This window comes from Alligator sinensis, unplaced genomic scaffold (genome assembly GCF_000455745.1).
Source record: "Alligator sinensis unplaced genomic scaffold, ASM45574v1 scaffold264_1, whole genome shotgun sequence".
Classification (NCBI taxonomy): Eukaryota; Metazoa; Chordata; order Crocodylia; family Alligatoridae; genus Alligator; species Alligator sinensis.
The window spans coordinates 4386655-4414078 of record NW_005841831.1 but is presented as its reverse complement, the minus strand read 5'-3'; the positions used below and the strand labels follow the sequence as shown (position 1 = coordinate 4414078).

The following is a 27424-nucleotide window of genomic DNA, read 5'->3' as shown; positions in this document are numbered from 1 at the left end:
TTCCCTACATACTTTGACATGCAGCTTGATGGATCAAGCATGAAAAATGAACTGTAGGCGACAACCATGGCACGGGGGTGTGTAAAGGTTTTGTCTGCCTGAATAACTGATAAAGGCGCTCTAAAAAGTGAAGTCACTTGTATGGAAAAGTTATGTCTTCTGGGAGCAAGTCTGTACGTGCTGCAACAAGAGGCCCCTGATCTGAAGGCCAACTCATTCGTGCTTCTTCTGTTAGACAGAAGCACGATAGAGTGATATGAGGTGGGAAATGCAGGCATCTCCTACAGAGGGATCAGAAAACAACACCATGCGATTCTAAAATCTCCCAATTGCTTCCTCATTCCCAACAGGAACAGTCCTCAGCTCAAAGAAAACCTGAGCCATTGTGCAACTAAAAAGGAGTATTAGAAAATGTTATCTTCACAGGGCTCCATGAAAATGAATGAAACCTATCCAGTCCTTCCCCGGCTGTTTGGCAAGTATTATTCATCCCCATTCCTCAGACAGGACAGACTGACGCAAAAAGGAAGTGATTTCCCCAGGCCAGAAAGTGAGCTAATATCGAAGTTGGTACTATGATTTGTCAACATAGCTGACAGGGATAATAGGTTCTTGAGCTTTGTGGCCAAACCAAAAATTTAGGAGCAGAGGGTGGGAAGGGGGAGCTTGGTGGGGCCAAAATCAAGTTAGGGTCAAACGAACAGAATTTTTTTTAACCAAATAGAAACCAAACTTGGATCAACCCAAAATGTTTCACATGATCCAAAAGCAAAATATTTTATTTTATGTTTGGGTTATTTAATCCATTTTAGGATGATAAATTCAGGAGGTGGTCACCTCTAGGACACTGCTGGAGGCTCAGATCATTTTTATTATGAAGGCAACAAGTCACCTTGGGACAAGTCATCATGCTTCATTTTTGATCCCCAGAGGGTTTGTAACAGCCACCATCACAGGATGGCTTGGGCGACATCTGGTCAACTAAGGAAATGTCCAAGGACATAGCCACTATCGCTACTTTGTTCACCAAGTCAATACCTGCTTCTTGAGCAGTGAAGAAAAGCAACTGCTTGAACACATGCTGCCTCCATGAAGAGATAAGGGAATCCATAATCACAGAGCAGAGCTATCATATTACCATAATTATACAGGTTAAAGAGGATAATTGCTCCACAGTGTACATTACAAGGGAATTAGATTTGGGCTCACTAAGTGCAGTTACCCAGTAATCTGCAGGACCCTATAATTACTAAGCAGAAGCAAGGTATTTACCAGCAAGCACTATTTTACTACTATATCATTCTAAGAGTTACCAGATATCTGCTTCCTATATTCCCCCCCAAATCCTGCTTAGTTATTATTAGTTATTAAAGGGCTACTGGGATGAAAAGTGAGGTATTGGTCTATTGTGGGTGGTGTGTGAAAAGTTCAGTTACTGTTCCAGAATTAATCAGAAAATACTTACAAAAAGTGAATGTAGCGGAGTAACAGTTGTTCACTAAAAAGGGACCAGCACAGCTAGTGAGAAATGTATTTGGGGTTTTTTGATAGTTGCAAAGGCCAGCTGGGCTGGGGGATTTCAGGGCATAGGAAATGGGTTGCTACTTCCTTTAGCTGCTGGGAAGACAGTGAGCACTAGACCCTATTCCACCTATCAGGTGCCTATGTGTGAACCTATTCCACCCTGATCAAGTCCCTGTAAAAACCTTAATGCATCTACTTCAGTAGCATCCTGATATCTTAGTTTTGAGATTGGAGGACCTCCCATGAAAAGCATTATCAACTGCTATTTGGGGACTTAAGCGGGGTGGAAGAGGATCACTTGTAAGCACTTGACAGGTGGAACCAGATCTGGCCTGGGGTTGTGGATGAGGTGGTGAACATTACAGGAACCATTCACCAGAGGCAGCATTAAGGCACTACAAACTGCTATGTTATGGTCATCCGTTACATATGCTGTCTAGTAAAGGGCTCAAAATTGATCTTTGGCACAGGGTCTCCAATAGGTAAAGCCCACTGCTGCCCTCAGTATGCACTGACTGAGGGAGGACTCAGAAGAATAGCACTTCCTCTTTTCATTATGTCCCTTAGTTTTACAGGTAGTTACATAATTGTTAGGGACTGGAAGGAACCTTACATTACAGATCATTGAGTCCATGTCGTATTTGTCCCAGGATAAACCATGTTATCCCAAGACAAAGTTCAATTGTTCAGACTTCTAAGCCCCTCATCCCAGGATAAATCCTAAAAAGGTTCAAGGGATAAGAAGTACTAACAATAGATCCTGGAACACTGCAAAGTGGATTTGAACAGTTGTTCCAGGATTGTGTTACTGAATCAATAGTAGAAAAACAGCAGTACATTCAGCCACTCATTAAACCCCGATGAGAAGGGTGATGTATGTACGCACCAATTCCAGGATATTTCTGCTCCACAATCAAGAGACCCAACCTGTCCAGGGATAAATGCCGCACACATTCCTAGCTTAGACTTTTTATTTGTTTGAACCTCATGGAAACCTTGCAGTAAATACAACAGGCTATGATTATAGTCTTTCTTATTTAGGGCTATAACCTTTTCCTGCACTGTTACTGCAGTTCTGCTGCCTCCTTTTGTAGTCACATGGGCACCACGACCACCCCCTGCCCCAGCACCACCATGTGGGCAATGCAAACCCGCCTCCCGTCCACTGCTGCTACACGTCACTGCAGATCCCATCCCCTCTCCACCACCAGCCCATAAAGAACCATGAACCTGTGCTGACCTCCCACCTTCCTCCCGCTGGTGCTACCTTGTGGGAAGCACAAACCCCATTTCCCCCTGCCTCACTGAGCCCTTCCTGCCTTGCTGCCCTGTCACAGCAACAGCAGCAATGGAGGGAGTGGTGGCCAGGTAGGAGCTGCTGTCCACGTATTAAACCTCTCATGGGCCAGACATGGTCCAAAGGCCACCAGCTGGACAACTCTCCTTTTGAACACTACAAGATAAAAAAAAAAAAAAAATTTAAATTCAAAGCATCCATAAGCCAACCAGATCCAGGCTAATATTTACCAAAATGCTCTACAGGCACTGCTCCTCCCTAAGACTTCTTTGCTACATTTGGGGTATTAATTTTTGCCTGCTTTGGCACTAGCTGTAGCCCAGGCTTCCTTTCCTTTCCTGTGTCCTTGTGCCAAGGCATTTAGCAGAACTCGCAGATTCATTAGACTCTGACACAGCTGCACCATAAGTGCTTCTGCTATGGCCTCAAACAGTCAAGCTGCTTGCCCCAGTGTCCACACCACTGAAGCAGGGCTGTAGCCCAAGTGAAAGCAATTTAAGACAGCAGGATTTTTGAACAGAACTATATAGGTAACTTTAACTGTAGTGTGGTCACTAAACAGAGAGCACATTTTAAGGTATACACACAAGAATGAGAAGCTAAGATTGGTCCATCTTAATTTATAAAACAACTTAAACATTACATTAATGCCAGTTCTTTCCTATGGGATTTACCGGTGTTGTTACATGGGGAAACCTTTATACAAAAGGGGAAAAAATATCTCTCATGCAGCCTCTGGAGCCCATCTTATTTTTTTTACTATGACTTCTTAGTTTGATACTTTCTGAGTAAAATTGTCCTTAATCAAAGTCTTCAAGCTCAGGCATAGGTAGTGGAGCTCCTATGAATTTATTCATCCCAAACTCTAGAGCCATCCCAGTTTCCATATTTTCAAGCTTATGACCATTTAAAATAAATCAACTACTCTGAAATGTGCAAGATGCCGTTTTAGAATATATTTCTAGTTAATAATGAACAGGCCAGCTCTCATGTTTAGAGCTTTAAATGCAGTGGACCTATGTTCTTAAATTCAGCCTATATGTAATTCTCATTGAGAGACCACAAAATGAACAATGTTTGAAGGAAATCAGTTCAGTGGTCTTAAAGCTCTCACTTGTTATGTTGCCCAATGTGTGTTGAACTGGAATAACCTCTACAAAAGTTTAGCAAAACAAATTAAGATAGAAAAGTTCTGCTGCCTACACACAAAACCGAACAGTTGAATGGGCCTGAATTTAAAAAACTGCTTTGTAGCTTTTAACTTGGCTTTAACCTTGGATCCAAATGGGGTTTTTAAGATCTTTTGTGAAGTTTGCAGCTTCACTTGAATGCTTTTAGCTGCAAGAGCAGAAAGTTACTGTTGAGAACAAGAAAAAATGATGAAACAACCTTGACTTTTAAACATGCAAATAACTGTACCTAAACTAACTAATTTAAAACTTTTCAATGAGCCGAATCTTGGATAAGTTTAAAGAGAAGAAAATGAGGCCTAAAGAGAATATGAGCAATGGAGAAAAACACTGGCTTCAATACCTGTCTACAAACGGAAGTGTATCCCAATAAGCTAATGTGCAATTTAAAAGGACAGTTGTACTGGTATAACCTCCAGTGTGAAGTCATAAGAATGGCTTTTTCCAGCTTGTTTCATGTTGCTTTGGAAAAAGTTTCAAGATAGATCTAAAACACAAGTCTTCATAAAAATTATATGGGCATAACTAGTAAAAACCTACCCATATACACAGTCTATATCTATATTTAACACTGTTGCTAACATACCATATTTACTTGAATACAAGATGAGGGCCCCCCCATTTGGTATGGGGAAAAAAGCCCCTTGTCATATAATCACATACAAGGAAATCTCACAAAATACACTGTCTATCATTAAACTGCTGCCAGAAGCAGCACGTGCTCAGCAATGGAAACCAACTATCAAGTTGAATAAATGCAGCGAACACTGAACATGACTATAAAAAACGTGGCCCACATTGGGCAAATATGCTATTGGGAACCCACCACAAGAATAGGTTAGCGTAGACCATCTGAATTAGACATATAATAGTGCCCATTAAGTGCAGTCTTCCTCACTGCCAACTCTTTTTCAAGTCATAGTCAGCCATGAGATTGCATACAGTTCACCTAGAATCCTTCTATCGCCCCCTCTCTCCGCCTGGCACATATGAATAATGTGGCCCCACCCTCCATGAGGTGAAGCTGGACCAGGTTGCCTTGCACCTCATCTGCATATAGATTTTTGGAGCATCCCAGGACTTGGGACAAGAATACCTGGTTCCCATCATGAGTGGGGACTCATTAGCACATGGATCCTTTGTGGGGGGTAATCTGGAGTACACACATATACTGAGCAGTCCTGAGCTATAGGGTCACTATGGCTTGAAATGCTGTTGAACTATGTGGTAAATCATGAGCCTTTGGCTTTAGACTAACAACATGCATATTTGATATCTACTTGTATGTAGTAGAAAAGTACTGCTCAAAAGTATGTTTATGCAGTACCTGTGCTAAAAGCTGTAGCAGTTAAAAATAAAAGGTAACATGCATCAATTCTGGATAAACAAAGTGCATGGGTACTATATGCAAATTGCTATAGCCATGTTTAATTTCAAGGTTATTGTTTTCAAATTTGTGCCTCACTTCCATGTGCTCAGGGAGATCAGGGTCTGGCAGTAAAGAGAGAGGAAAGGGCTAGTAGGAGAAAAAGTTGGGTAGGAAACAGAGAGCAAAGAGCTACCTGACCCCCCCCAGATTTATTTTCCCTGTTGTAGCAGTGGGAGAGGAACAAATTCAAGGCAAACCTCCAATAATTAGATTCTATACCTAGAAAATGATAATAAACTTATAACGTTTTCCATATATAGAATCTAATTATTAGGAGCCCATCTTGTAATCAGGGTCATCTTCTATGTGAGTAAATATGGTAATGACATTGGTTAAGGTTGTGACACTTTTTGACACTTTTAGTTTAATGTGGGCTTGGGTGCTATGGTAATACACAAATAAGTCTGGCTGTCATACTACCTGGAATTATATGCTCTCCCTTATATTAAGCTCCAGTACAGAAGTTTGGACACATTTTAAGCACTGCAACAAAGTGCACATGGTAGGTCAGTAGAATTTACTCCACAGGTCCAGTCTGAAGCACTTGGATGGCTCACACTCCCATAGTTCTTTCATTAAAGGGATTAAGATGTAACTGAACTCTAACACCTTCCAGATAAAGCATAGATATATGGGATCCACAAAGAGTCACATGTATTGACCATATTTACCTGGGCACTTGTACAGCTTCCTGGCTTGAGCAATGTCTCCCTGACTAAGCCGAATACGCTGACCAATAGTTGGCCGAACTCCATTATCATCACGACGGGGCAGGATGGTATCTAGGAAAACCCCTCTGGAGCAAGGAGAGAGAGAGAGAGAGAGAGAGAGAGAGAGAGACAAACAGCAGTGAAGGAATGAAGGTGGCATGATGTACATAACTGTGGTTAACAATGTGAACCCCATGACCACAGACCCTAAGCTAGCAGGAACAGAGAACAGGATTTGACCAGAGACCATATTTTATAAGAAATTTGTGGTTTGACATTTGCATTTTCCCAACACTTGAATAGCTTCCAAATGTGCAGATAGCCCTGCCAAGTTAGAAAATTCTTCTTTGGTGTACCAAAGATTGCCGCTGCTTCAATTTAAACACAAGCACATCACTTACCTTACATTACATAAATCAGAAGAGGCAGGGAAATATCCGTTTACAAGATTCACATCAACATGGGCCTCGTTCAGCAGTAGCACAAAACAAACAGCGTGACCATGGAAGAAGGATGGGATGTTTTTGCTTGGTACTGAGATTCTGTTTTGCTGACAGAGATCTTTCCTGTTTGAGTCTAGCATGGACAGTCCATTCTTAAATGATAAAACCAAAAGGAAAACCTCCTGTTCTTGCTTCCATCTAATCTCCATTCTTGGTCCTTTTGCTTTGTCCTAGATGCCTAGCTAATGATTCCCTTTGCACCGGGACGCACAACACAGTAACACTAGTGCAACTGACATTGTTTCATAGACTGGTATATATTATACCAGATCCCAGAGTGGACACGCGACCAGCTACCCTTAGGTAGTTGCCACAGTAGGTGTTTTGCCTTCAGGGGCAGGGGTGTGCAATAGTCCACAAGGGAAGCAGACAGATGACAACTATGACAGCATAAAATATACCACAGTTCCTGCAAGGCTGTATTTTCCCCCCAAGGTAATGTCACACTAGTTTTCAGAAAGTTACATCAGTGCAGAGCTGCATGATGTGTGCCCACTTCTTTTCTTATACTGATATGTGTGTTACATGTCTAGATCTTTAGTGTTATTTGCCATTCTCTTCTCTGTTTGCTTCCATTTTACTGCTTATTCATGGAGTTCCTTCTCACATCATAGGCCTTGATCCCACAAAAGATTTAAGCACATGCTTTAATTGAAGCATACAAATAATCTCACTGAAGTCTATGTACAGATGTGCAAGGATTTTAACTCTATTAAAGTTCAAGTTAAAATATGGGGAGTGAGGAGGAGTCAATGGGACTTTGAGGTCTTCAAACCAAGTTGACTCAGCCATGCTAAATAAATGGATTTGTTATGTCACCCCTAAATGTCTTGTGTCATTCACAGTACAGACAGTAAATGACCCACTTGAAGTTAAAACATCCTCTCTTTGTGCTGGACCTTCTATTTCTAAGGAAAATGATGCAAGAGTATGGAGAAGATGGGGAGGAAAATTAGGGTTGGGCACAATAACTAGTGCAATGAGATCCAGATAGAACAGCTTTCTAATATGTGCTTTACCTCAAACATGAATAGCCCTTGCTGAAGTCAACAGTATTGTTAAGGTGGTTAAGTAATTTGGGACTCGGGGGGGAGGCGGTCTGCACTGTTATAATTTTAAAGAAATATTGTAAGGTGGAGCCACACTAATTAGGGATGAGCAGGGTGTCTATCAATGTTATTTCATCAAAAAATATCGTTTGCTTAAACAAGTTTTATTCTTAAAAAAACAAAAAACAAAAAAACCGTCTCACAAATGTTCAGGTTTATGGCAAGGCAAAACCCCGCTTCTCATTTTCAACAAGCTGAAATCTTTATTTTGGTGGGACAAGGGAGTGAAAATATTTCCTGGCCAGCTATACAAGTGATGTTCATCATCTAAGGTTGCCTAACAACTTCTATTATAACTGTTGGCAAACACAACCCACAAATTCAGGCTGAAAGTTTTTGTGCTGGGTGCATGCCTGGGGCAGAATCTGTAAAAAAGACTTCAGTAAAAATAGTTTTTTCATTACTAGACATCAGTTTAGTGGATAAATGGGCAGGTTAGTTAGCAATAAAACATTCTTTTGGCCACCTCAGGGGTTTGTAGTACTTGACATTTGGCAGCAGGTCAGAGAATTGCCTGCTATTGCCCCCAGGGGCAAACCTGGAAAGCTTTCAAAGTTATAAAATAAAGGAAATTGCTCTTTTGCACATGCTCACTAAGACTTGGTATATGCTTGCTCTTAATTCTTTGGAATGCCCTCAGCTGTAATTCTCTGCTCCTAGGTTTCTCAGCCTCCTCCATCAAGAGGTCTCACCAAGTCACAGGCAAAAAGGAACCATGTTTTCCTATGGCCATTAGCGAAGGTCAACAGTTGTTGACCTAAAGGAATGAACACTGGGTTGGGAGTCAAAAGAAGAGGGCTTTTATCCTCCCTTCTTTCATTGACTATGGTCTGTGCTCTTCACAACCCTTCCTGAACAAGACTTGACATTTGAAGACAAGAAATATAACTTCTCCCACTTTTTCAGACAAGGTAACAGAGGATGGGTGGCATCATTTTGGCACAACTCACAATAGATCCCAAGAGGCCCTATAATGCAGACCCAAATCCCAGCCACTTAACTGAACTGACTCTCAGAATGAATATTTAAATTATATGATTAGCTCTGGCACCCACAAAAGAGTACTCAGCCTCGTGGTGCTCTAAGTCACTGACTAATAATTACTAGGTAAATGCAAGGCATCAATAAATACAGCAATTTGCAAATCCTAAGTCCTAGTCTCCTTCTTGATCACCTTCTCCTTCAGCCTAGATAGTAAAAGTGTAATCCACCAGTGAAGTGTGCTGCAGCATTCCGGTGAAAACTTCAAGGTCTGACCTAAGCCTGGCCAGTCCATCAGACTAACGTGGTTAAGACGAACTAGCACCTGTAGCCACACAAGGGAGTGATGTGATCAGCATTATGTTTGATTACCCTTGGTGCTTCATGCTGACGGCCCATTCATATCTGGGATGACTAGGACTGGCCTTTAGCACTAGTCCAAAGTGAGGCTTGAACTGGCATCTCTCAGTCTGTAGCAAAACACTCTGTAACTGCTCTGTCCTCCAACTGGCCAACATAAGCCTAGAGTAACAGCCTGACCACTAGGGAACTGCTACTTTAACTCAACCAGCAATACTTTTGAGATTAATTAATGCTTGTTCATTATTCTGAACATATGTGCTACATTAATATTAAAAAGTTACAAAATAATCTTAAGAAATGCTTATCATACACAATCCTGACTGAGGTCAATGGAGCTGTGTGTTTTCACTATCCCATGAAGAGTCAGGTAGCTGGCAAGTTATCCGCCAGAAGAGGTGGACAGTTTTGCCCTAAATCTGCATCTGAGTTCCCATCTGGAGAACAGAAACAATACAACACTGCTTCACAGGGTAAAGCCTATCAGGAAATATATCCAGTGCTGGGTTTGAATGGTGTGCAGTAAATACAGCATGACGCCACACGCTGAAAAAAGGAAAAAATAAGAGCTATTGAACAGCTGCCTCAGGCCCCAAGGACCATGCCACCTGCATACTAAGTCAAGCAAGAATCTTGTGGAAAAAAAAATCATATGATGTAATTTCAGGCTGGAAGTAATGCATACGAATAAGCATGCTGTGAATTAAGGTTGCACAGGAAACCTTAACCCTGACTTAGCAACCACACTTTCCTTAAGGGTTTGGGGTTTGTTTGGTTTTGTTTTGGGTTTTTTTGGTGGGGGTCTGGGGCTTTGTTTTTTTAAATGAACACAGTACAATCTCTCACTGACAACTCACTATTTGAGTCTTGATAGAGGGAGAGGACACCGATTTCCAATTCTGTCTTTTTAACCATGTAGCTTAGTGATTTGTGTCAGCCTGTGCATTAGAAAATATAAAGCTTTAGCCATATTATCCATGATGTGCAACATTAGTTATGGGCAATAGCAAGAGCCATGATTGTTAAAGTATATTTATCCTCATTATGGTCCCTTGCACTTCCAGTCAAATTCCCATTGACTACTGACACTAATGAGAAGTGCTCTCAGGGCTTCAGCTATTAATCCTTTCCCCTGGCCCCACGGCTGCTGCAGAACTGCATCACAATGAATGATGTAAAACCCTTAATTTTGTGGTGGCTGTGGGGCCAAAGCAGCAGCATCTCTCAGTGACCAGGGGCAAGTGGGAGGGGGAAGAAGAAGAGTCAAATAAGGGGAGTCCTGCCTCTACTCTGTATGGCTAGACCCTCAAGCCCCCTTGCCTCCATTCCAATGATTGACTCCCTTTACTTAGTAAGCACCGAATTGCCCATCTTCAGTTATGCTACTGAAGTGGAAAGGAAAACAGGAACCAGGAGACAAAACCAAAGCAGGGAGATAACAGACTAAGGCCCCAGAAAAAACTGGGGGAAGGGGGCAAAAGGTCTGAAAGTACTACTGAACCAACCAATTAAGGTTGCAAAAACAGAGGAGTGAGGCTCTGAGATAGCCTCTGAATAGGAGCAGTGGTGATTTAAGCATGATTTAAAAGCTGCTTTATCTTATCAGCATCTCTTGAGGATAGCCCTTTGTATAAAAATGCTTAGTAATTACTTGTGCCAGAAGTTTCTGCAAGGAGTTACTGAGCTCCTATACTCTTCTGTCCCATGCTTGCATCAAGAGGGTAGAATAAACAGATTATAACACTTACTTAAAGAGAGGTGGTAGTTACATGGCAATAACTGCTCTTTCTTGCACTGTGTAATAACCTGATGTTCTGATCCACAGGAGGTAGAGTGCCACTAGCCTGATGTGCTGTTCCCTTAGCTTAGCTGGCAGAAGTTCACACTTATTAGTTGTGGAATTCAGTTCACTCCCCATTCATAGTGGTTGTGACATGGGACATGCACTGGTACCGGCTGAGGGCTGACTGGCTAAACAGCAGCTCTGCATAAAAAGGACCTGGTTGTTACAGTGGACAGTAAGCTGAATATGAGCCAGCAGTGTGCCCTTGCTGTGAAGAAAGCTAATGGCTACTACATTAGTAGAAGCACTGCCAGAAGATCAAGGAAAGTGATTATTCCCCTCTATTCAGCACTGGTGAGGCCACATCTGGAGTACTGCATCCAGTTTTGAGCCCTGCATTACAGAAAGGACATGGACAAATTAGAGAGAGTCCAGCAGACAGCAACAAAAATAGTGTGGGTAAGGGGGAACATGGTGTATGAAGAGAGGCTGAGGGAACTGGGCTTATTTATTTTGGAGAAGAGAAGACTGAGGGGGGATTTAATAACAGCCTTCAACTACATGAAATGGGGTTTGAAACAGGATGGAGCTAAACTGTTCTCAGTGGTGGCAAATTGGACAAAACAAGGAGCAAGGGAAGTTCAAGTTAGATATTAAGAAAAACAAACACTCTCACTAGGAGGGTAGTAAAGAACTGGAACAGGTTACCCAGAGAAGTAGTGGAATCTCCATCCTTGGGTTTTTAAGATCCAGCTAATCAAAGCCTTGGCTGGAATGACATAGCTGGGGATGGTCCTGTTTTGAGCAGGGGGTTGGACTAGATGACCTCCTGAGGCTCCTTCCGACCCTAATTTTCTATTATTCTATGATCTCTACTGACTACCACTAGTTTCCATGCTTCTTTCCTCAGAGGTATGAGAGGAGGATATGCCTATAACAAATCATAAATCCAGGATGAAGTTCATAACCTCTGTTGTTATTCTTATTTCAGAGCATAACCTCCATTTTGGATTAGAGCAATCCTTTGTATTAGGGATTTGGAACCTAGCTGATGAGAAGCCATCAGAGTAATAGAGGTGATTGCGTCTCAACTAACTAATCAAACACTAGTAAAAGAGAGGTTCCCTGAAGGTCATGGGCAGAAATGGATAAGCACTGATTTTAAAGATGGGGAGGAGGATGGGGACATCTCCATGCATTGTGGCTATCCACCACCACAGGCCAGAAGACCAGGCTGGAAAGGGAAGAGAAGGCAGGGATGAAGAAGACTGTCTAGCTTGAAATGCTTATCAGATCCCAGACTCATGGAAGGGGTAAGTTGATCCTGGGACTTATTTTACAAACAGCATTAACCCTCCAGTGCTTTCCTGAGAGTAAACAGATATCTGACCAAAGAATCCCTTTGCTAAGCCCAGATTCATTCCTTGCCTACCATTTTGGCCTCAAAGAAAACCCACAAAGTAGAACTGGGTAGAGGCAGGAGGGGAGGAAGGGGATACATATAAACTACTAGCAGGCCTGGAGCATTGTTTTGGGGATTCAAGACAGCTGGACTACAGAGTCCCACATGCTGACAAGTGGCTCTGCTATGGCGTTTACACAGGACTTGGAGCTAGAATCAGCAACCTAGCTTTATCTAGACCTAGGGTACCCACAAAGAGCACAGTCAACTGGTTGGGCCCCCTTAATGGATTACTGTCTGACCAGACAGGATGATGGGCCAGGCTGTGACAGAGGTGTATAGAAATACAAGTCCTTACCCTCAGAGAACACAACGATATGAATAAGGAGCACATTAACAAATAGTTGATAAAGAATACATACCAAACACCTGGAAGGGAAAACATCAAGTGCCAGGCAAATTTGAGTGCAGTAAAGTCATTAATAGCAACTACCCAGTGACCTGGAACTTACAGGCATCTAAGGAATAGTGAAACTTTGCTATCAGATGCAGGCTGCCTTACTGCAATGAACTAAATCCCTCACAGCCAAGGAAGACTATGGGGCATTCATATTTAAACAGCTAACTTAGTAACACCCCTAAGATGCACTTAAGGGTGGCTGGATGAAAACCTGATGACTAATTTAAAAAATACAGATGGGAAAAGTCCAGGAGATAGTCTAAAAGAGTAAACAAGGAGTATCTGAACCACAAAGTCTGTAAGCAGGAGGGAATACATGACAGGAATCTCTCGCTTCACCCATAGCTGTGGTAAAGACCCCTCCGGGGGAAAGCATGGCGATTCTCCCATGACTCACAGCAGCACTAAGTGATGGTTTAGATCCAAATCAAACTTCAGGCAGGGCTCAGTGGAGCTGAATGCAGTTCCTTAAGTCAGATTTTGTGCAGGGCACTAAGGTAAATATCCTGTTCCGGGAAAAATGCGCTGTGCCTTGTGGGTCCCTTGCCTGGAAAAGGACACCAGTAGCTACAAAGGTGTCAAACTGGTGCTGACAAAGCGACTGTCTGTTGTGCAATCGGGCCCCTGAAGTGCTCTACAGCCATGAGAGCAGAGCACTGCAGAGCACGTAAAAAATGCCCGATCACGCAACAGTCTGAACCCTCATTACATGAGGGTTCAGGTGGAGGCACTCCAACATAGAGCATCTTCAATAATATTTGTCAGTATGTGCTGGGAGCAGGGCTGCCCCCTCTTCAGAATGGGAGGGGGAGAAGGCGGGGAAGGAGTTTCATGGGGGCTCCAATCCACCCCCCACCCTCCAGTGCAAGCTGAACAAACTCCAGACCAAGCTCCCCACGCTCCCTCCCGCCCACCATTCTGAAGATAGCACCGGAGCTGGGAAGGGGGAGAGGTGGGGCAAGGGGAAAGTGGAGGCAGACATACAGCTGCTCCAAACTGAAGCTCAATTCCCCAACCCCCCAGACCCAACAGCCAATGTCTGGGTCAGGGGAATGCTGTAACTTATGGTACTTCCTGCAAAGCACCATGAGTTACAGCTGGGAGCTGCACATCTGTCAGTGCCTACTGAGTCAGAGCAGTCCCTAATGGCCACAACAGGCAGGTGCTGCACGGCTGTTAGCTTGGGATGGGGTGTGATGAATTCCACAGTTCCAATTCTTTGCATTAGCCCTGTCTTCAAAGCTCCATGCCCTGGATGAGAATGTGATACATATTCTGTCCTGACATTTTTATTGCATTCAAAAGCTTCAAATGGGATGGTGAAACTTGCATACCAGAACTGCCTTTGCCTGTGGGGGCAGACTCACTGCTTACAATAGTGCTTAGCGTTCAATTAAATGATTACACAAAGACCATTATTTGGGACAGGCGGATAAATCAGGGAGACAAAAGGCTTCTAGAGAAGAAGCTAAAAGTCCTATTACACACAAAGTTATATTTATAAAAAATATTTCAATTTTGATCCCTTTTTGGTCTTGCAGTAGTCTGAAAGGCTGTGGATTTTAAGAGTCATAGACTCTAAGGCATCTGCAGTATAAATGAAGGTAATAACTTAATCCTGCTTTTGTGCAAGACAATTCCTACCATTTAGACTCCACTGAACTCTAGAAAGACTCAACAGATGCCCTAAGGGAAGGAAAAAAACCCTGCCTAATGCGAGTTATCCGATACAAAGACATCTCGTGCTGTAAACAGTGCTCCCTGCAAGCCATCCCTAGAGAGGAAGATGGGACAGCATATTTGGTTAATTCCCTCTGTCAACTGCAGTGGATCTGACTTGCCCAGAAACAGGTAAGCAAAACAGCAGGTATGGCCTGGCCATAAAACCAGCGAGAGATTAAAACGAACACTCATGGGTTTTTTGGGCAATGAAAATGTCTCCCCTCCTCGCAGAATGTACACAAATGAGATCCACTTCCTAAGTGGGCTGCAGAGTAGATATGCTTGACAGAAAAGAGGTGGAGGAGTTTACAAGGAGTGCAGAACTGGGAGGGGTTTCTAGTAGGGCAGCCACAGTTTAGAATTTGACTTAAAAACACTGAAGTCCATATAACTCATTTTGTAGATGCCAGGTCAGTGGCCACAGAATAAAGTGTCTCTATTCATGAAATAAGCTGCAGAGATGAATGCTTCTGCAACACTGCCCTCAACCCTGCCTGGAGAGGCCACCTGCTAGGATGATATGGGTGGTGAATGTTCCTGGCTCATACAACAACTGACCCATTTTGTGCAGCTCAGATACCAACTGGCTAAAGCAAGAACTGAACAGAGACATTCTCCAGTGACAACTCAGTCACAAGCCTGCAGAGCTCAGGGTTCAGTGTGCTGTACTTGGACACACAGACTAACAATAATGTAACAGAGGTTAGTGATAGGTTTTTAGTTGTAAATATTTATCTTACTATGGTTGTCTGCTTTCATTAAATGAGGCATTTGGCACAGCTTGGTCATTGAAGAGCCAATAATGCAGCTAAAAACAGTGGGAACAGGAGAACTACACTGAGGCAGACTTGCTTATCAGCATATATGTGGCTCTTCTTATGAAGGGACACTTGCTGCTGTCTTGTTTAATGTGGCTGACAGCTCGCTTGGGTGCTGCCAGCAGCACAGCTGCACCAGTATAGAGTTCAGGGTGGGCTAATAGCCCAAGAGTGTTTACCCAGTTTCTCAGGTAGGTTCTGCAACCTGCACTGATTTCCATGGTGCCAGGACTACAATGCCACCCATACCCAAACTAGTTGGCTAATTTTCTATGCTTCAGTCACAGAAGTAATTAAAGGTGGTCCCACAATTTACCTTTAACCACTATTCCTCCCTTGACAGCAATGCACATTCTCCTCCACCAGTTCTAAATTTCCTGTGAATGCAGCACGGTACTGGAATTTTAAAATCTGGTTCCTATAGACATTCACAGTCTGGCTTTTGCTATGCACTTGGTGTGATAAACAAGCCCTGAGTGCTCGGTGTAACTTCAACTGGGGAAGGAGGAGAGTTCTCATATCACCTATAAAGAACCTGATTGCTCCATCACATTGTTTAGAGGTTCTAGATGGGGACTTGTGCATGGTGGCAGACTCAGTGGGGTTCCCCACGTTTCCCCACAACATTTCAAATGAGCCTTCTATTTTTTGGAAGCATTTTATTGAGCTCTTTGGCACAGATTTCTGTAGTTCAGTATATCCCACTTCTAAAGTAACTACATGGGTCAAGTTTAGATAAAACAATCTCAGATCACCTTCTCGCCACTATGTACAATGGGTCACCAGCCACAGGCACTATATAAAGTAGTAAGGAGATGTAACCTTGGATTCCGACCTTGAGAATGTATTCCTGGCATAGTGCATGATGCTGTCAAAGTCATAGGTCTCTCCCAAAGAATTCACTTCCCCGGCTTCCATCTTTAAGAAGTTGTACTCCTGACCTGTGATACAAGGCTCCGTTAACAGGAGGGAAAGCATTCTCTTGCTCAAAAGAGAGTATTCACAAGTTGCATTTTGCTTGGCTCATGTAAAATTCATTACACCCACTAAGATGCATAAAAGGACAGGCATGATCAAATGAAAAGTGAATCTGTTTCAGTCTACCCAACCTTCCCTCCATGACAGTTTTGAAATGCATTTGACCATATTTCTCATTTTCACTTTGGCCCAGAAATGTTCCAGTATTATCAACCAGCTTAGCAGGGGCATCAGAAGGACTGTCATGCTGCTTTAACTACACATTATGAGGAAAGTTTGGAGATCTTGCAAGTTATGACCATCTTAGTCAACTCCAAACTTCATGTGCAAAACCAGCCTGGAACTAAAAATGCATTCAGTACTAAGGAAGACACAAGCCCGACCTATCTACCAATGCTGGCAAAACAGGGGAAAGAGGCAGCTAAGTGACACTGAAAATTAATTTGCTATTATTCTATTCTAGAAATAATTGGGGCTGAGATATCCAGAAGGGACCACTGAGCCTCACCTTAAAGAGGCATAATTTAAGCCTCTGAAAATGTCCTCAAAGCTAGATGTCATTGGGCACCTGAGCTTGTGAACCACTTGAATAACTTTGTCGGCAATGACTGCCCTTTTTTGGTCAGGAGGATCCCTACTGGAGCTTTCCAGAGAGGCAGTTTCCTACAAGTGCAGTGAGGTATGAGGTTTCCACCCAGAAGCATCTGGAGCTGGCACAGGAGCTATTTTACCTTGCTGTATATTTTCTCTGATGATTGTGACATGCTGGTCCCGGTCAGGTCGTGTGTGCTCATGCCAGAACCCAACCACATGGCCCAACTCATGTGCCACAATGCCAAACTTGTCACAGTTCTTGCCGATGGATATGGCCTGAGGACCTCCCCCTCGGCGGCCCACATACGAACAGCAACTGGAAAAGAAACCAAACAAATAGATCTAAGATCTGGTGAACTTGAATGGGTGGAACCAGGTGATACAAGGCTGGAGTGGCATGCGTCTGTGAGGGAAAATTCATGACATTTACCCCAGTGTAGAAGTGGAGTGGACACGCACTGTCTAGGCCATAGGTGGGCAAAATATGGGCCATGGGCCGGATTGGACCCATGGCCAACTCCGTTCCCCTACAGCCCTGGCAGTGGCGGCTCCTTCTGGCTGCCACTGCTGGACCCAGCCCCACTGCCCAGGCGACCCGGCCTATCTACCCTGCATCCACCACCAGGGGCAGGACCCACACAGGCAGGACACATGGCTGGGCAGCTGGGATGGGGCCATAGCTAGGAGCAAAATGGGCAGGCGGGGCTGGGAAGACCCCAGGATCTTGGGGTGGTGACAGTTTGGGGCTGGGGCCAGGGCCGGGGCAGAGCCACAATGCGCTAACTGCATGTTCCTGGGATGGGCACAGGTTTCATGGGCAAGGGAGTGCATTGTGGCTCTGCCCTGGCCCTGTGCTGTCACTGCCCCAAGATCCCAGGGTTTCACTGGCACTGCCTGCCCATCTCACTCCCAGCTGTGGCCTCATCCCAGCCACCCGGCCATGAGCCTTGCCCTTATGCATCCCGCCCCAGGCAGTGGTTGTAGGGAGTATGGTTCAGGGTGCTTGGGGAGCGGGGCTGGGTCCAGCAGTGGCAACCAGAACAAGGTGCCGCTACTGGGGCTGCTGGGAAATGGAATCTGGGTGTGGGCTGGATCCACCATTTTGCCCACCCTGGTCTAGACCTACGCCAGCATAAAGTTACCCCATGAGAAAACATAGTAATTGTATTTTAATGTATATGTCATGTCCCCAGGTCTAGAATATTTGCCTGACATTACAGGGTTAGCTATTTACTCAAGGTACTATTTGCTTTCTGGCACCTAGTAGTAAGGCACTATAACAATAGCTTATAGTCTGTCACTGGGATAAGTTGCATGCATGTCTGCTTGGGATCCTATGTAATTTACATCAAATCCAGACTCTACTAGCTTTTGAGGTGTTCAGATCCTGATCAGATTCAAGCTCACGATAAGGCAGATGAGGAAGCTGGAATCCATCTAGATTTGGGACACTGAGAAATGTGTCCTGGTCCAGACTCACCTCTGCTCTGTGTACAGGTCAACCAACATTCATTAGAGCAATGAGAGCATTTAGGAAGGCAGACTGCCCTTTCAAGAGACTGTACCACATTATGCTGAGAGTACTCGAATGGAGTAGAGGCAGGAAATGAGTACAGATGAAAAACTGCGTAATCGTGACAGGTTTCCAAGTTGACCAGTGGTCTATTTTTAACCATGAATCAAATTTCCAAAAGTATCTAGGTGTCTAAAGGTGCAGACAGGAGCTGAGTGGCATTTATAGAAATGTCAAAGTGAGTTGGGTGCTTAACTCCAGTAAGAATTATGAATCAAAATTTCTATGGCTCCAGTGGCATGACTTTAATCCCTTCTCCAGATTTGCATTGAAGATTACACCAAATACTGCTCATTTAGGTTGCCTCTACATGAGTGCAAAGTCTGCTCCGATGTGCTATAATTATACTATTATACTATTATATAATACTGTTATTATTACTGTGGCAATAACCATGCTCCAACCAGCCTCCATGTCTTGTGTATCAGCATCCCCAAGTTTCAAAATGGCGGGAAGGGAGTTTTACCTAAAGCTCATCAAACGAGCTTTAGATAAAGTGCTCCCACCACCATTTTGAAGTGCACGGATACTGATACACAAGAAGTTTGGGGATACTGATACATGAGGTGCACCGCTCTAATTAAAGTGCCCCTTCCCCACCCCTACCCCAGAGCACGTGTATAGATGCCCTAAGGCAGGGAGCCAAAGACACTGAGACACGATTGCTTCCTTGAGTGTTGTTGGCCACAGAAATGGGTCTGCCTTACTATGCTAGCCCAATGTACTGTTTAGCTCTGGGAGACCTCTTACTTTTGACTAGGCTCTAGTCTGCATCTTTAGGGATCTCAGTGCCCTTGTAAATCAGGCTCCACATTTCACTTCCTCCAGATGTGTAACATTCTTCAGCCACTTACCTACAGAGTTCTGTTGCCTACTGCAGTAAGTGGCATTGGGGTAGAACTCCGCACCTAGGGATCCAAAACCAGACATTGCAGCGAAGAGCTAATGAGCCATCCCTTTGCTGTTGCTCTTAAGCACACGTGTATTTCTCCAACTTCCAACCTTGAGCAGGTCTGACATCCCATTTAAGAGAGGACATTATGCATGCAGCTCTCACCCACTAAAATGGAGGTCTGTACTGTACATGGGAGGTGGGCTTGAAGAGCACAGACAAACAAGTCAGTTTTCATCTGACAAGCTCAGGTTTCAATATACATACACTGGCATGGGCTTCAGATCCTAAATACCCAGGGTGCTGGGTAGATTTCTCAAGCCCATGCCATCTGTCCTCAAGTTCTACCTAGACTGAAGTGAGCTCAGGGACATTAATATGTGCAGCAAGCACACCTCTGACTTCAATGAAGCCAGAACCCAACCATTCATCTCCCTACCTTTCCAAAATACTTTTATGACACATCTGTTCCATGATGCAATACTTTTAGAGCCAAAAAACAAAAAGAAACAGCTGCTAACACACAGTCATTCACTCACACATGCTGCAGACTCTTATAAACTGGAAGCCTCAGTCCATCCCCTAGAGAATAAGCGGCTACACAGAGCTAACAATATCCTTACAAAACAGAATACAAGAAACAAAACTGATTAAGAGGGTTCAGAAGACACCACTAAGATTTGGGGCTCTGGCTTTTTTCTGTCAAGACTATTTTTTTTTTTATAAACACTTAAAATTATCATAAATTAATATCTTAATAAAAACACAAACATTATTGGGGGGCGGATGGTAGGGGACAGAGACCTTCTCTGTGGCATTTAACCAAACAAAACCATAGGTTGCAGTTAAGAGCCAGAGTGTGGAAATAGTTAGAAATTAACTATAAACTGAGACCTGGGCTCACATTAGCTCCCATTGTCAGAACATAGCGCAGAAAGGAAACAATGCAAATAAGGAAAATGAAACAAAAGTTTTTAATGAATCGTTGAGGGGCTGTAACATGGTATTGGAGGCACTGGCCATGAGGTCCCAGCTCTATTCCCAGTTAGTTCTACAACCGACTTCCTGTGTGATCTGGGTCAAGTCCCCTGGGATTCAGCTCCATAGAGCTATGACAGGATTCGAGCCTTAACCCCTCTATGCCTCAGTTGGCCTTCTGTAAATTAGAGGCACTACATCCTTTGTCTGCACTCAAGTAATAAGACAGTATCTGCCTCAAGAACCTTCCAATAAGTCTGCACAGCCCTTAGCACATCAGGGCTCTGATTGCAGTTGCAGGTGCTACTGAAATTCAGTACTTTTAAAATCAAATACAACTCCCAAAATCCATTACAGTGATGATTATTCAGGAAAGGAGGATCTGCAGTCAATTGGCAAAACATCCCATGATGTGGGTATGGTATTCAACTTCTACAAGACACTAATAAGACCCGTGCATGGAAGCTGCTAGGTGTGCTGCTACACATTGCTTACCCACATGTTCTGTATGTGAACACGATGAAGCTTTCTTCGTCCGTCCTCTCCACAAATGTCACACACGTATGCTTCTCCCAGTGCCTCATAGCCTGCTTGAATATAGCTCGCTGACTGCCTGGAAAAGCAACACAGCAGAGCAAACATTTAGCGCCTGACATGGAGCAGCACAAGACTCCAGTTCTCAAAGGTAGTTAGGAGCCTAAATACCATTGAGGGTTAGAGCCATTAGAGCTTGGTACAGCATAAACCTGGGCTTCTTTTTTCTTATACGTGATGATTTTTGTATTAAATTAACTACTAGATGTGGGTAAGCACTAGTACAAGTGTGATGTACAGTGTTAATTGGTCAAGTAAATATTTCCTTCTTCAGCCATTAAGGGGCAGAAAGCAAACAACCAGAGCTACCTGGCACCTTGTTTCTGTGCATCCATTCTGTAGCATTGTTCATGAAGCACTGTATAGCATGGTGCATGAGAGCAAAAGATGTTACACTAGGGAATTTCAGGCCTGGCTTACGCAAAAGTTCCCCTGGATCCAAGAGAATAAAGCAAATTTGTTGCCAAAATTGTTTTTCAAGTAAAACAGAAAACAGAATAAAGGAGTTGGACAGGAGAGATTTCTTGGAACAGATTATGAAGGTACGTCTGGACGATATGGGCAAACAAGTCACAGTGAGCAAAGAGAGGGCAGGGATGTGCCTGTGTTAGCTGTGCTGTGGTAACTGGCTTAGCCCTACAAGGATATGGAGATAAGTACAGACAACGCCTGGCCCCACGCAATACAGAAGGTGCCTTATGCAAGGACCAAAGCACAAACTGCAGCCTGGTACACAAGATTTGCACTGGGTGAGTACCTGCAAAGGCAGCAGCCTCTCCACCGGAAGAGGGAGATGATTCTGCCTCAGTGACAGTGCAGGCAGCACCAGCTTGGGCAGGGAGGTGAGGGGGAGATAGGCTGAGCTTCCTCAGGGGCTGCTGCCACAGTGCTTCTTTCCTGGATTTCCTGCTGGGATGGTGCCTCCGCAGCTCCCTCTACTGTATCCTTGCTGCAGTGCAGTAGTGCAACACCACAGCTTGGTCAAGAACAGGTACCCCAAGCAGGAGTGTTAAGGGAAGCCTCAGGGAGGACGAGGAGAAGTTTCAGGATGAAATTCATCTGCATATTAGCAGCAATACTGCCAACACACAAGAGATCAGCTTGGCATGGTCTCCCACAGGAAGGGGTAAAGTTTCTGAGCACTGGCATTAGAATACGAGACAGGGCCAAGTGCGGGTAATGAGCAGAGGCTGGGATTTCACATTGGCCCCCAGGAGGCAGGAAGAGATATGTTGTTATATAATTTCCAGGTACTGATGTACCTCAGGTGGCGTTTTGGGGGCTGGGAGGGGGGAAGAGGAGGAACTGGCCACCTCCTGTGCTGCCTCTGTAGAACTCCTACCTTGTATAAACAAGCCCCCAGCAAAAGAGCAAGCTCAGGTCCCAGGAACTGACCTACAATGCAACAAGAGTTGTAGGCAAGGTGCAGAGGCTGCTTGGACACAGGGTAATGTCTCCCTGAACTTCAGGGTTAGGTTTCTGCAGCACATGGCTCTTTGGTGAGGCGCTTCACCATGCAGGCAACCCAGAGAAGTCCTTTCCCAAAGGCTCCCAAGCCAGTAGAGGGATGGCATGCTCCTTGTAAGAAGCTCTCTACAACTGACAGAGATGAGCAATGGCTTTGCAACTGACCAGTGAAATTTCCTCCAATGATGTAAGGGATGACCCCTCCTGGCCAGATTCTCTCTGCCCTGGATGTGGTTGCCCTGCGTACTCTGGGAGAGGAGCGCACATCCACGTGAGGCTGGTCTTTCTGCTCCCTCCTCTTTGGTCTCCTTGCGAGGGTGGTGTTCTGCCTGCCATCTGCAAGACAGAGTGGCAACACTGTTTAAATCTTCCCGGTTCCACATGCAGCCCAAAGGCAACACCCAGCATTACTGGAAGCACAACCAAACAAGTCAACAAATTAATCTGAGCCAGAAGTCACATTCAGGTCTATCTTTGGTCTCTTCAGGATTTCACCACTGGCATTTTGTACAGACTAACCCTCCCTGCCCTCAGAACAAAAAGCAGAAAGGGCCAGGAGTGTGAAGGGAAGCTGTTACAAGTTACAAGTGACCTTGCAGATGGGAACATTTGAATCTAGGTCCTAAATTACTACTTAGGCTCTTGCATGAATTGTAATGGCATCGTTTCTGATCAAAGCAGATACTATTTCATCACACTGCAGTGTTTATTTATGGCAGTCAAAGTGCAGCAGTGGTCAAGAGTTACAATTCCTACAACTTCCGGGGCAATTGCAACTCCAGGACCCATCATGTAAACTCATTACTCTAATCCTGGTCCTTTCACCTCCTAGTTCATTCCACTGAGAATGCAGCCACCCTGCGTTGCTTCAAACAGACTAATCTTGATGTCAACACACCCTGGGGTACAAACCTACATTTTTCCAGTATCAAGAAAACCTACACCTATTTCATCTCACCAGAAGTGTTTGCTCACTCGTGGTGACAGAGAACTTACCTACATCAAAGTTCAAAGCATATTGTGTCTAAGCAGCTGTTTTGAAATGTTATTTTTCAGGCTGTCAGGAATACCTGCAATGTGGGCAATTTCTGCTGGTGGATAAAATTTTCAAAGTGGGAAAACAAGAGACATTCAAACCTTGCCATCAATCGCCAATCTGCAGGTTAAATCTCTTAGATTTGTAAAAAACAAAACCCAAAAAAACAAAAAAAAAGAAACAAACAAAAAAACAACCAAAAATTAAAAACAGACTCTGTCTCCTTTCCTGTTAAGTTGGCAACAGTGTTAATTTCCATCTATGCAATAAGTCTGGGCAGCTCTCATCATGTTTCAACTTTAAGGAACTAAAGTCAAGGCATATCCTTATTGCCATGAAACCATTTATGGCTTGTCTAGACATACTTGAACTTCTTTTTTAAACTACCTAGCTTGGGATCAGCTGAGGTCCAGACACAGCAGCAGACTCACTGCCCAAGTCTTTACCCATCTTCACAAATGGGTTTTACTTAGCTCCATGATGCCATCATTATTCCTTTAGGCGGAGTATGTCTGCATGAGGTGCATGCATATCTTAAACTGGAACACAAGCCTGCCATTATACTTGACCAAGCTGAAGAATTTCTCCCATCACCAACACTTTAAATGCACCCAAACATTTCCTATTTCTGGTATCATCACTGTCTGTCTTTTTTATGTCAATCTTATTTTAAACTTCTCCTTTTAAAGGACCTTTTTATACAGGCTCTTTGGCCTATGGGGATTTCCAATAATTAGTGGCTCCATGTTCACATTACAAAGCCAAGTCACCATTGTGACTCAAGCAAACAGGTAGCCTGACATGCAATGTCATGATTGCAGGCGAGGGTTGCATCAATGGGCCACAAAGACCTCCATTCTGCCACCTCCCCTGCAAGAGATGGCTGCTACAGATCAAGGATGAGCACACTTGCAGGGGTGGGAGATGATACTTGAGAAACCTGCCCTGCTGCTGCCACTACAGTACCTGTCCTAGGCATACAAAGACTTCATAGACATTAGGGCTGGAAGGGACCTCCTAAGATCATCAGGTCCAGCCCCCTGCCCAAGGACAGGAAGTCAACTAGGGTCAAAGGATCCCAGCAACGTAAGTATCCAAATGTTTCTTAAAAGTATCCAGAGTAGGTGCTTGCACCACCTCTGGGGGGAGTTTGTTCCAGGCCTTGGGGGCTCGGACACTAAAGAAGTTTTTCCTTAAGTCCAGCCTAAAACAGTCTTCCAGGAGTTTGTGACCATTGGACCTGGTCATCCCTTGGCATGCTCTGGTGAACAGGCATACCCCCAGATCCTGATGCACACCCCTGATGTACTTATAGTTTGCCACCAAATCACCCCTGAGCCTGCACTTCTCCAAGCTGAAGAGTCCCATAGCTTGCAGCCTCTCTTCATAAGGCCTGTTTTCTTGCCCTCTGATCATGTGCGTGGCTCTCCTCTGAACTCTTTCAGGCTTCTCCACATCCTCCCTGAATTGTAGAGCCCAGAATTGGACGCAGTAGTCCAGCTGTGGCCTCACCAAGGCTGAGTACAGCGGGTGGATGACATCCTGGGTCTTGCTCAAGATACATCAGTAGATGCAACCCAGAGTTTTGTTTGCTTTGCCAGCTGTGGTATCACATTGGTGGCTCACGTTCATCTTGTGGTCAATCATGACCCCAAGTCTCTTTCGGTCATTGTGCTAGCAAGTATAGCATTGCCGAGCCTATAAGTGTGATGCGGAGTCCCCCCCCGCCCCCCAAGGTGAAGCACCTTGCATTTCTCCATATCGAATGCCATCAGGTTTTCATCCACCCACCTTGCAAGTCTATCAAGATCAGCCTGGATTACCAGCCTATCCTCGAGTGTGGATACTCTTCCCCAAAGTTTGATATCTTTGCCCTCCAGAGCTGTCAGTGAGGCACTGCTGCAGCATATACCAATCTTTGTAGATCTATTACAAAACTCAGGAGGGATGGTAAGGGAGAGGAGAGTCAAAGGGGAACTGGTTAGTAGCTCTTTTCACTCCTATAACCCCATCCTTTCCAAAAAAAACTTGATCCCCACTGCATACCTATAGAGGGGCATGCAGAGGGTCAAGAACAGAAGAGGATGATGTCCTGATGGCAACCTTCCTCAAGTCTAGAGGCACCAGATGAGACCCCTTCTGCTCACAGAATAGAGCCAGGAGTGATCCAGACCTGCTGCTAGCTAACTGGTGTTGAAGCACCCTTCTGAGGCTCCAGAGCAAGGTGCCTAGGCTCTATTTTCCAGTATTATTATTATTATGGAAATGCAAAGCAGAGACTCACTCCCTGCATCATTTACCCATGCAGATTTTTTTAAAGCCTTATTATTATGAAAACAAGAAAAAAAAAGGAAGTAAGATAAAATAACAACTCAAAACCAAGCTGCACTGTGCTTGCCTTTCCCTCACCCACCCAGCTTAGGTAAGGCTGCTAACTGAGCCCCTCTCCCATTCATCTTGCTAAGGAGACATGAGTATGGAAATCATGACTGTCATGGCTGAGGAGAGTTGCACAATGAGAAGGAAATGAAGGCAGCCTTCAGGGATGGAAGGATGAGCATAAACTTCCCCCTGCTTCTTCAGATCCCATCCTTTCTTGTAAAATGCCCTTCTTTAAGCTTCAGGTTGAGTGTTAGTACAATGCCTGGAATTCACCTCCTTGTTCCGGTTAATTTGTCTAAGCCACTCTCACGCAGCTGCAGAGAGAAGTCAGGGCATCAGGCATGTAAAAGGACAGAAGCTGCCCAGAGCAGAGCAGGCCTGTGGTCTCTCAAGCAGATGCCTTGTCTCTTACAGTGAATATTGTTTGGTGCTTCAGGCAATAAAGGAGTAACCACCTTTGCCCTCCTGTCTAATTGTTCACTACTATGCTATGGGCTTGATTGTAGGTAACCCCCAGCCCCCCCTGCAATCCTAACTCCCTTCCAGCTCCTGAGATACAAGGACTGGAGAACTGCAGTGCTGACAGCAGCCTTAGGAACCCAAAGAGGAGAGAGGTAGGGTCTTAGCCCACTCCCACAGCATCAGTTGGCATGAAGGTGAGAAGCTGAAAAGGGTGCAACCTAAGAGGAGCAATGACACGAGGAAGAGACAGGTTCAAGAGAAGGCCTTCCAGACACCTCCCCCAAGCCACAACCTCAGATGGTCTTTGGGGCTACTGTAGGACTCAGTGAAGATGCATATGGACACACATCACTACTGAAACCAAGCTACTGGCCCTTTTATGTTTTTCTCCAGCTCCAGTCTTCAGCAAGTGACATATCAGAAGCTCCACAAGAGCAATTACATAGCTGTGATCCTGTGATACCTGGGAGGGGAAGGCACTTCCAGTTCTGTATGCCTCAAAAGTGCTCTCTCAGTAGTATAACTGAGGTGGGGCAGGGAGGGCAGATGACCAGAAAGGTACCCTGGTGACCACATTGTGGGAGGAAAGAGGAGTGCAAAAGTAGCCATTGTTACAGTGGTGTCTGATCATGCTGCTGCAATCATCATGGTAGAAGCCAATGCCACCCTGGGCGCTGCATGGCTGCCCTGGGCACATACCTGAACTGTTATGCTTCTGCTCTCTCTGCACAGAGAGGCCCCTTCTCACTATATCTATCAGCTCAAGTGCCTCTCAGCAGATCCTGGGTCATTTACAGCTGACAGCAGGGAAATTCTGCCCCTGTCCAGTTGCATCTGAGGAAGCCTCCAGTGGAAGGCTCCTTCCTTAAGAGGTATCTAATAGGGCTGTGCAAAGCTTCAGGTGCCAATTTGATTTGGAGGAGGTTTGGCCCAATTCGGTGGCCGAATCTCCCAACCCAAATCGAATCAGGGGACCAATAAAAAGGTCCAAATCAATTTGAAGCGCTCCGAATCTTTGGAAAAGTCCCTGCCCGCTGCAGCAGGGAGCCAGAGCCAGACTTGGGAGCTGGTAAGTAGGAGCAGGGGAGGGGGGAGGGGACAATGGGGGGACCCCTGACAGACCCCGCCCTCTGCCTGCTCCCCCTGAATGCCCCCAACCCCCGCTCGCTCCCCCAGCCCC

General features: G+C 44.7%; 1 protein-coding gene across 1 annotated transcript in view; it reads right to left on the bottom strand.

Annotated features, from left to right (window-relative positions):
• TLL2 (tolloid like 2) overlaps positions 1-27424 on the bottom strand; it is a gene marked incomplete at its 5' end in the record, with an annotated part of 156225 nt that overhangs the window by 56539 nt on the left and 72262 nt on the right. The window contains 5 exons of the mRNA XM_025210990.1: positions 6112-6236; positions 16124-16229; positions 16998-17176; positions 20799-20916; positions 22530-22700. Of these exons, the coding sequence (XP_025066775.1) occupies positions 6112-6236; positions 16124-16229; positions 16998-17176; positions 20799-20916; positions 22530-22700 (699 nt within the window). The remainder of the gene's footprint in view (positions 1-6111; positions 6237-16123; positions 16230-16997; positions 17177-20798; positions 20917-22529; positions 22701-27424) is intronic.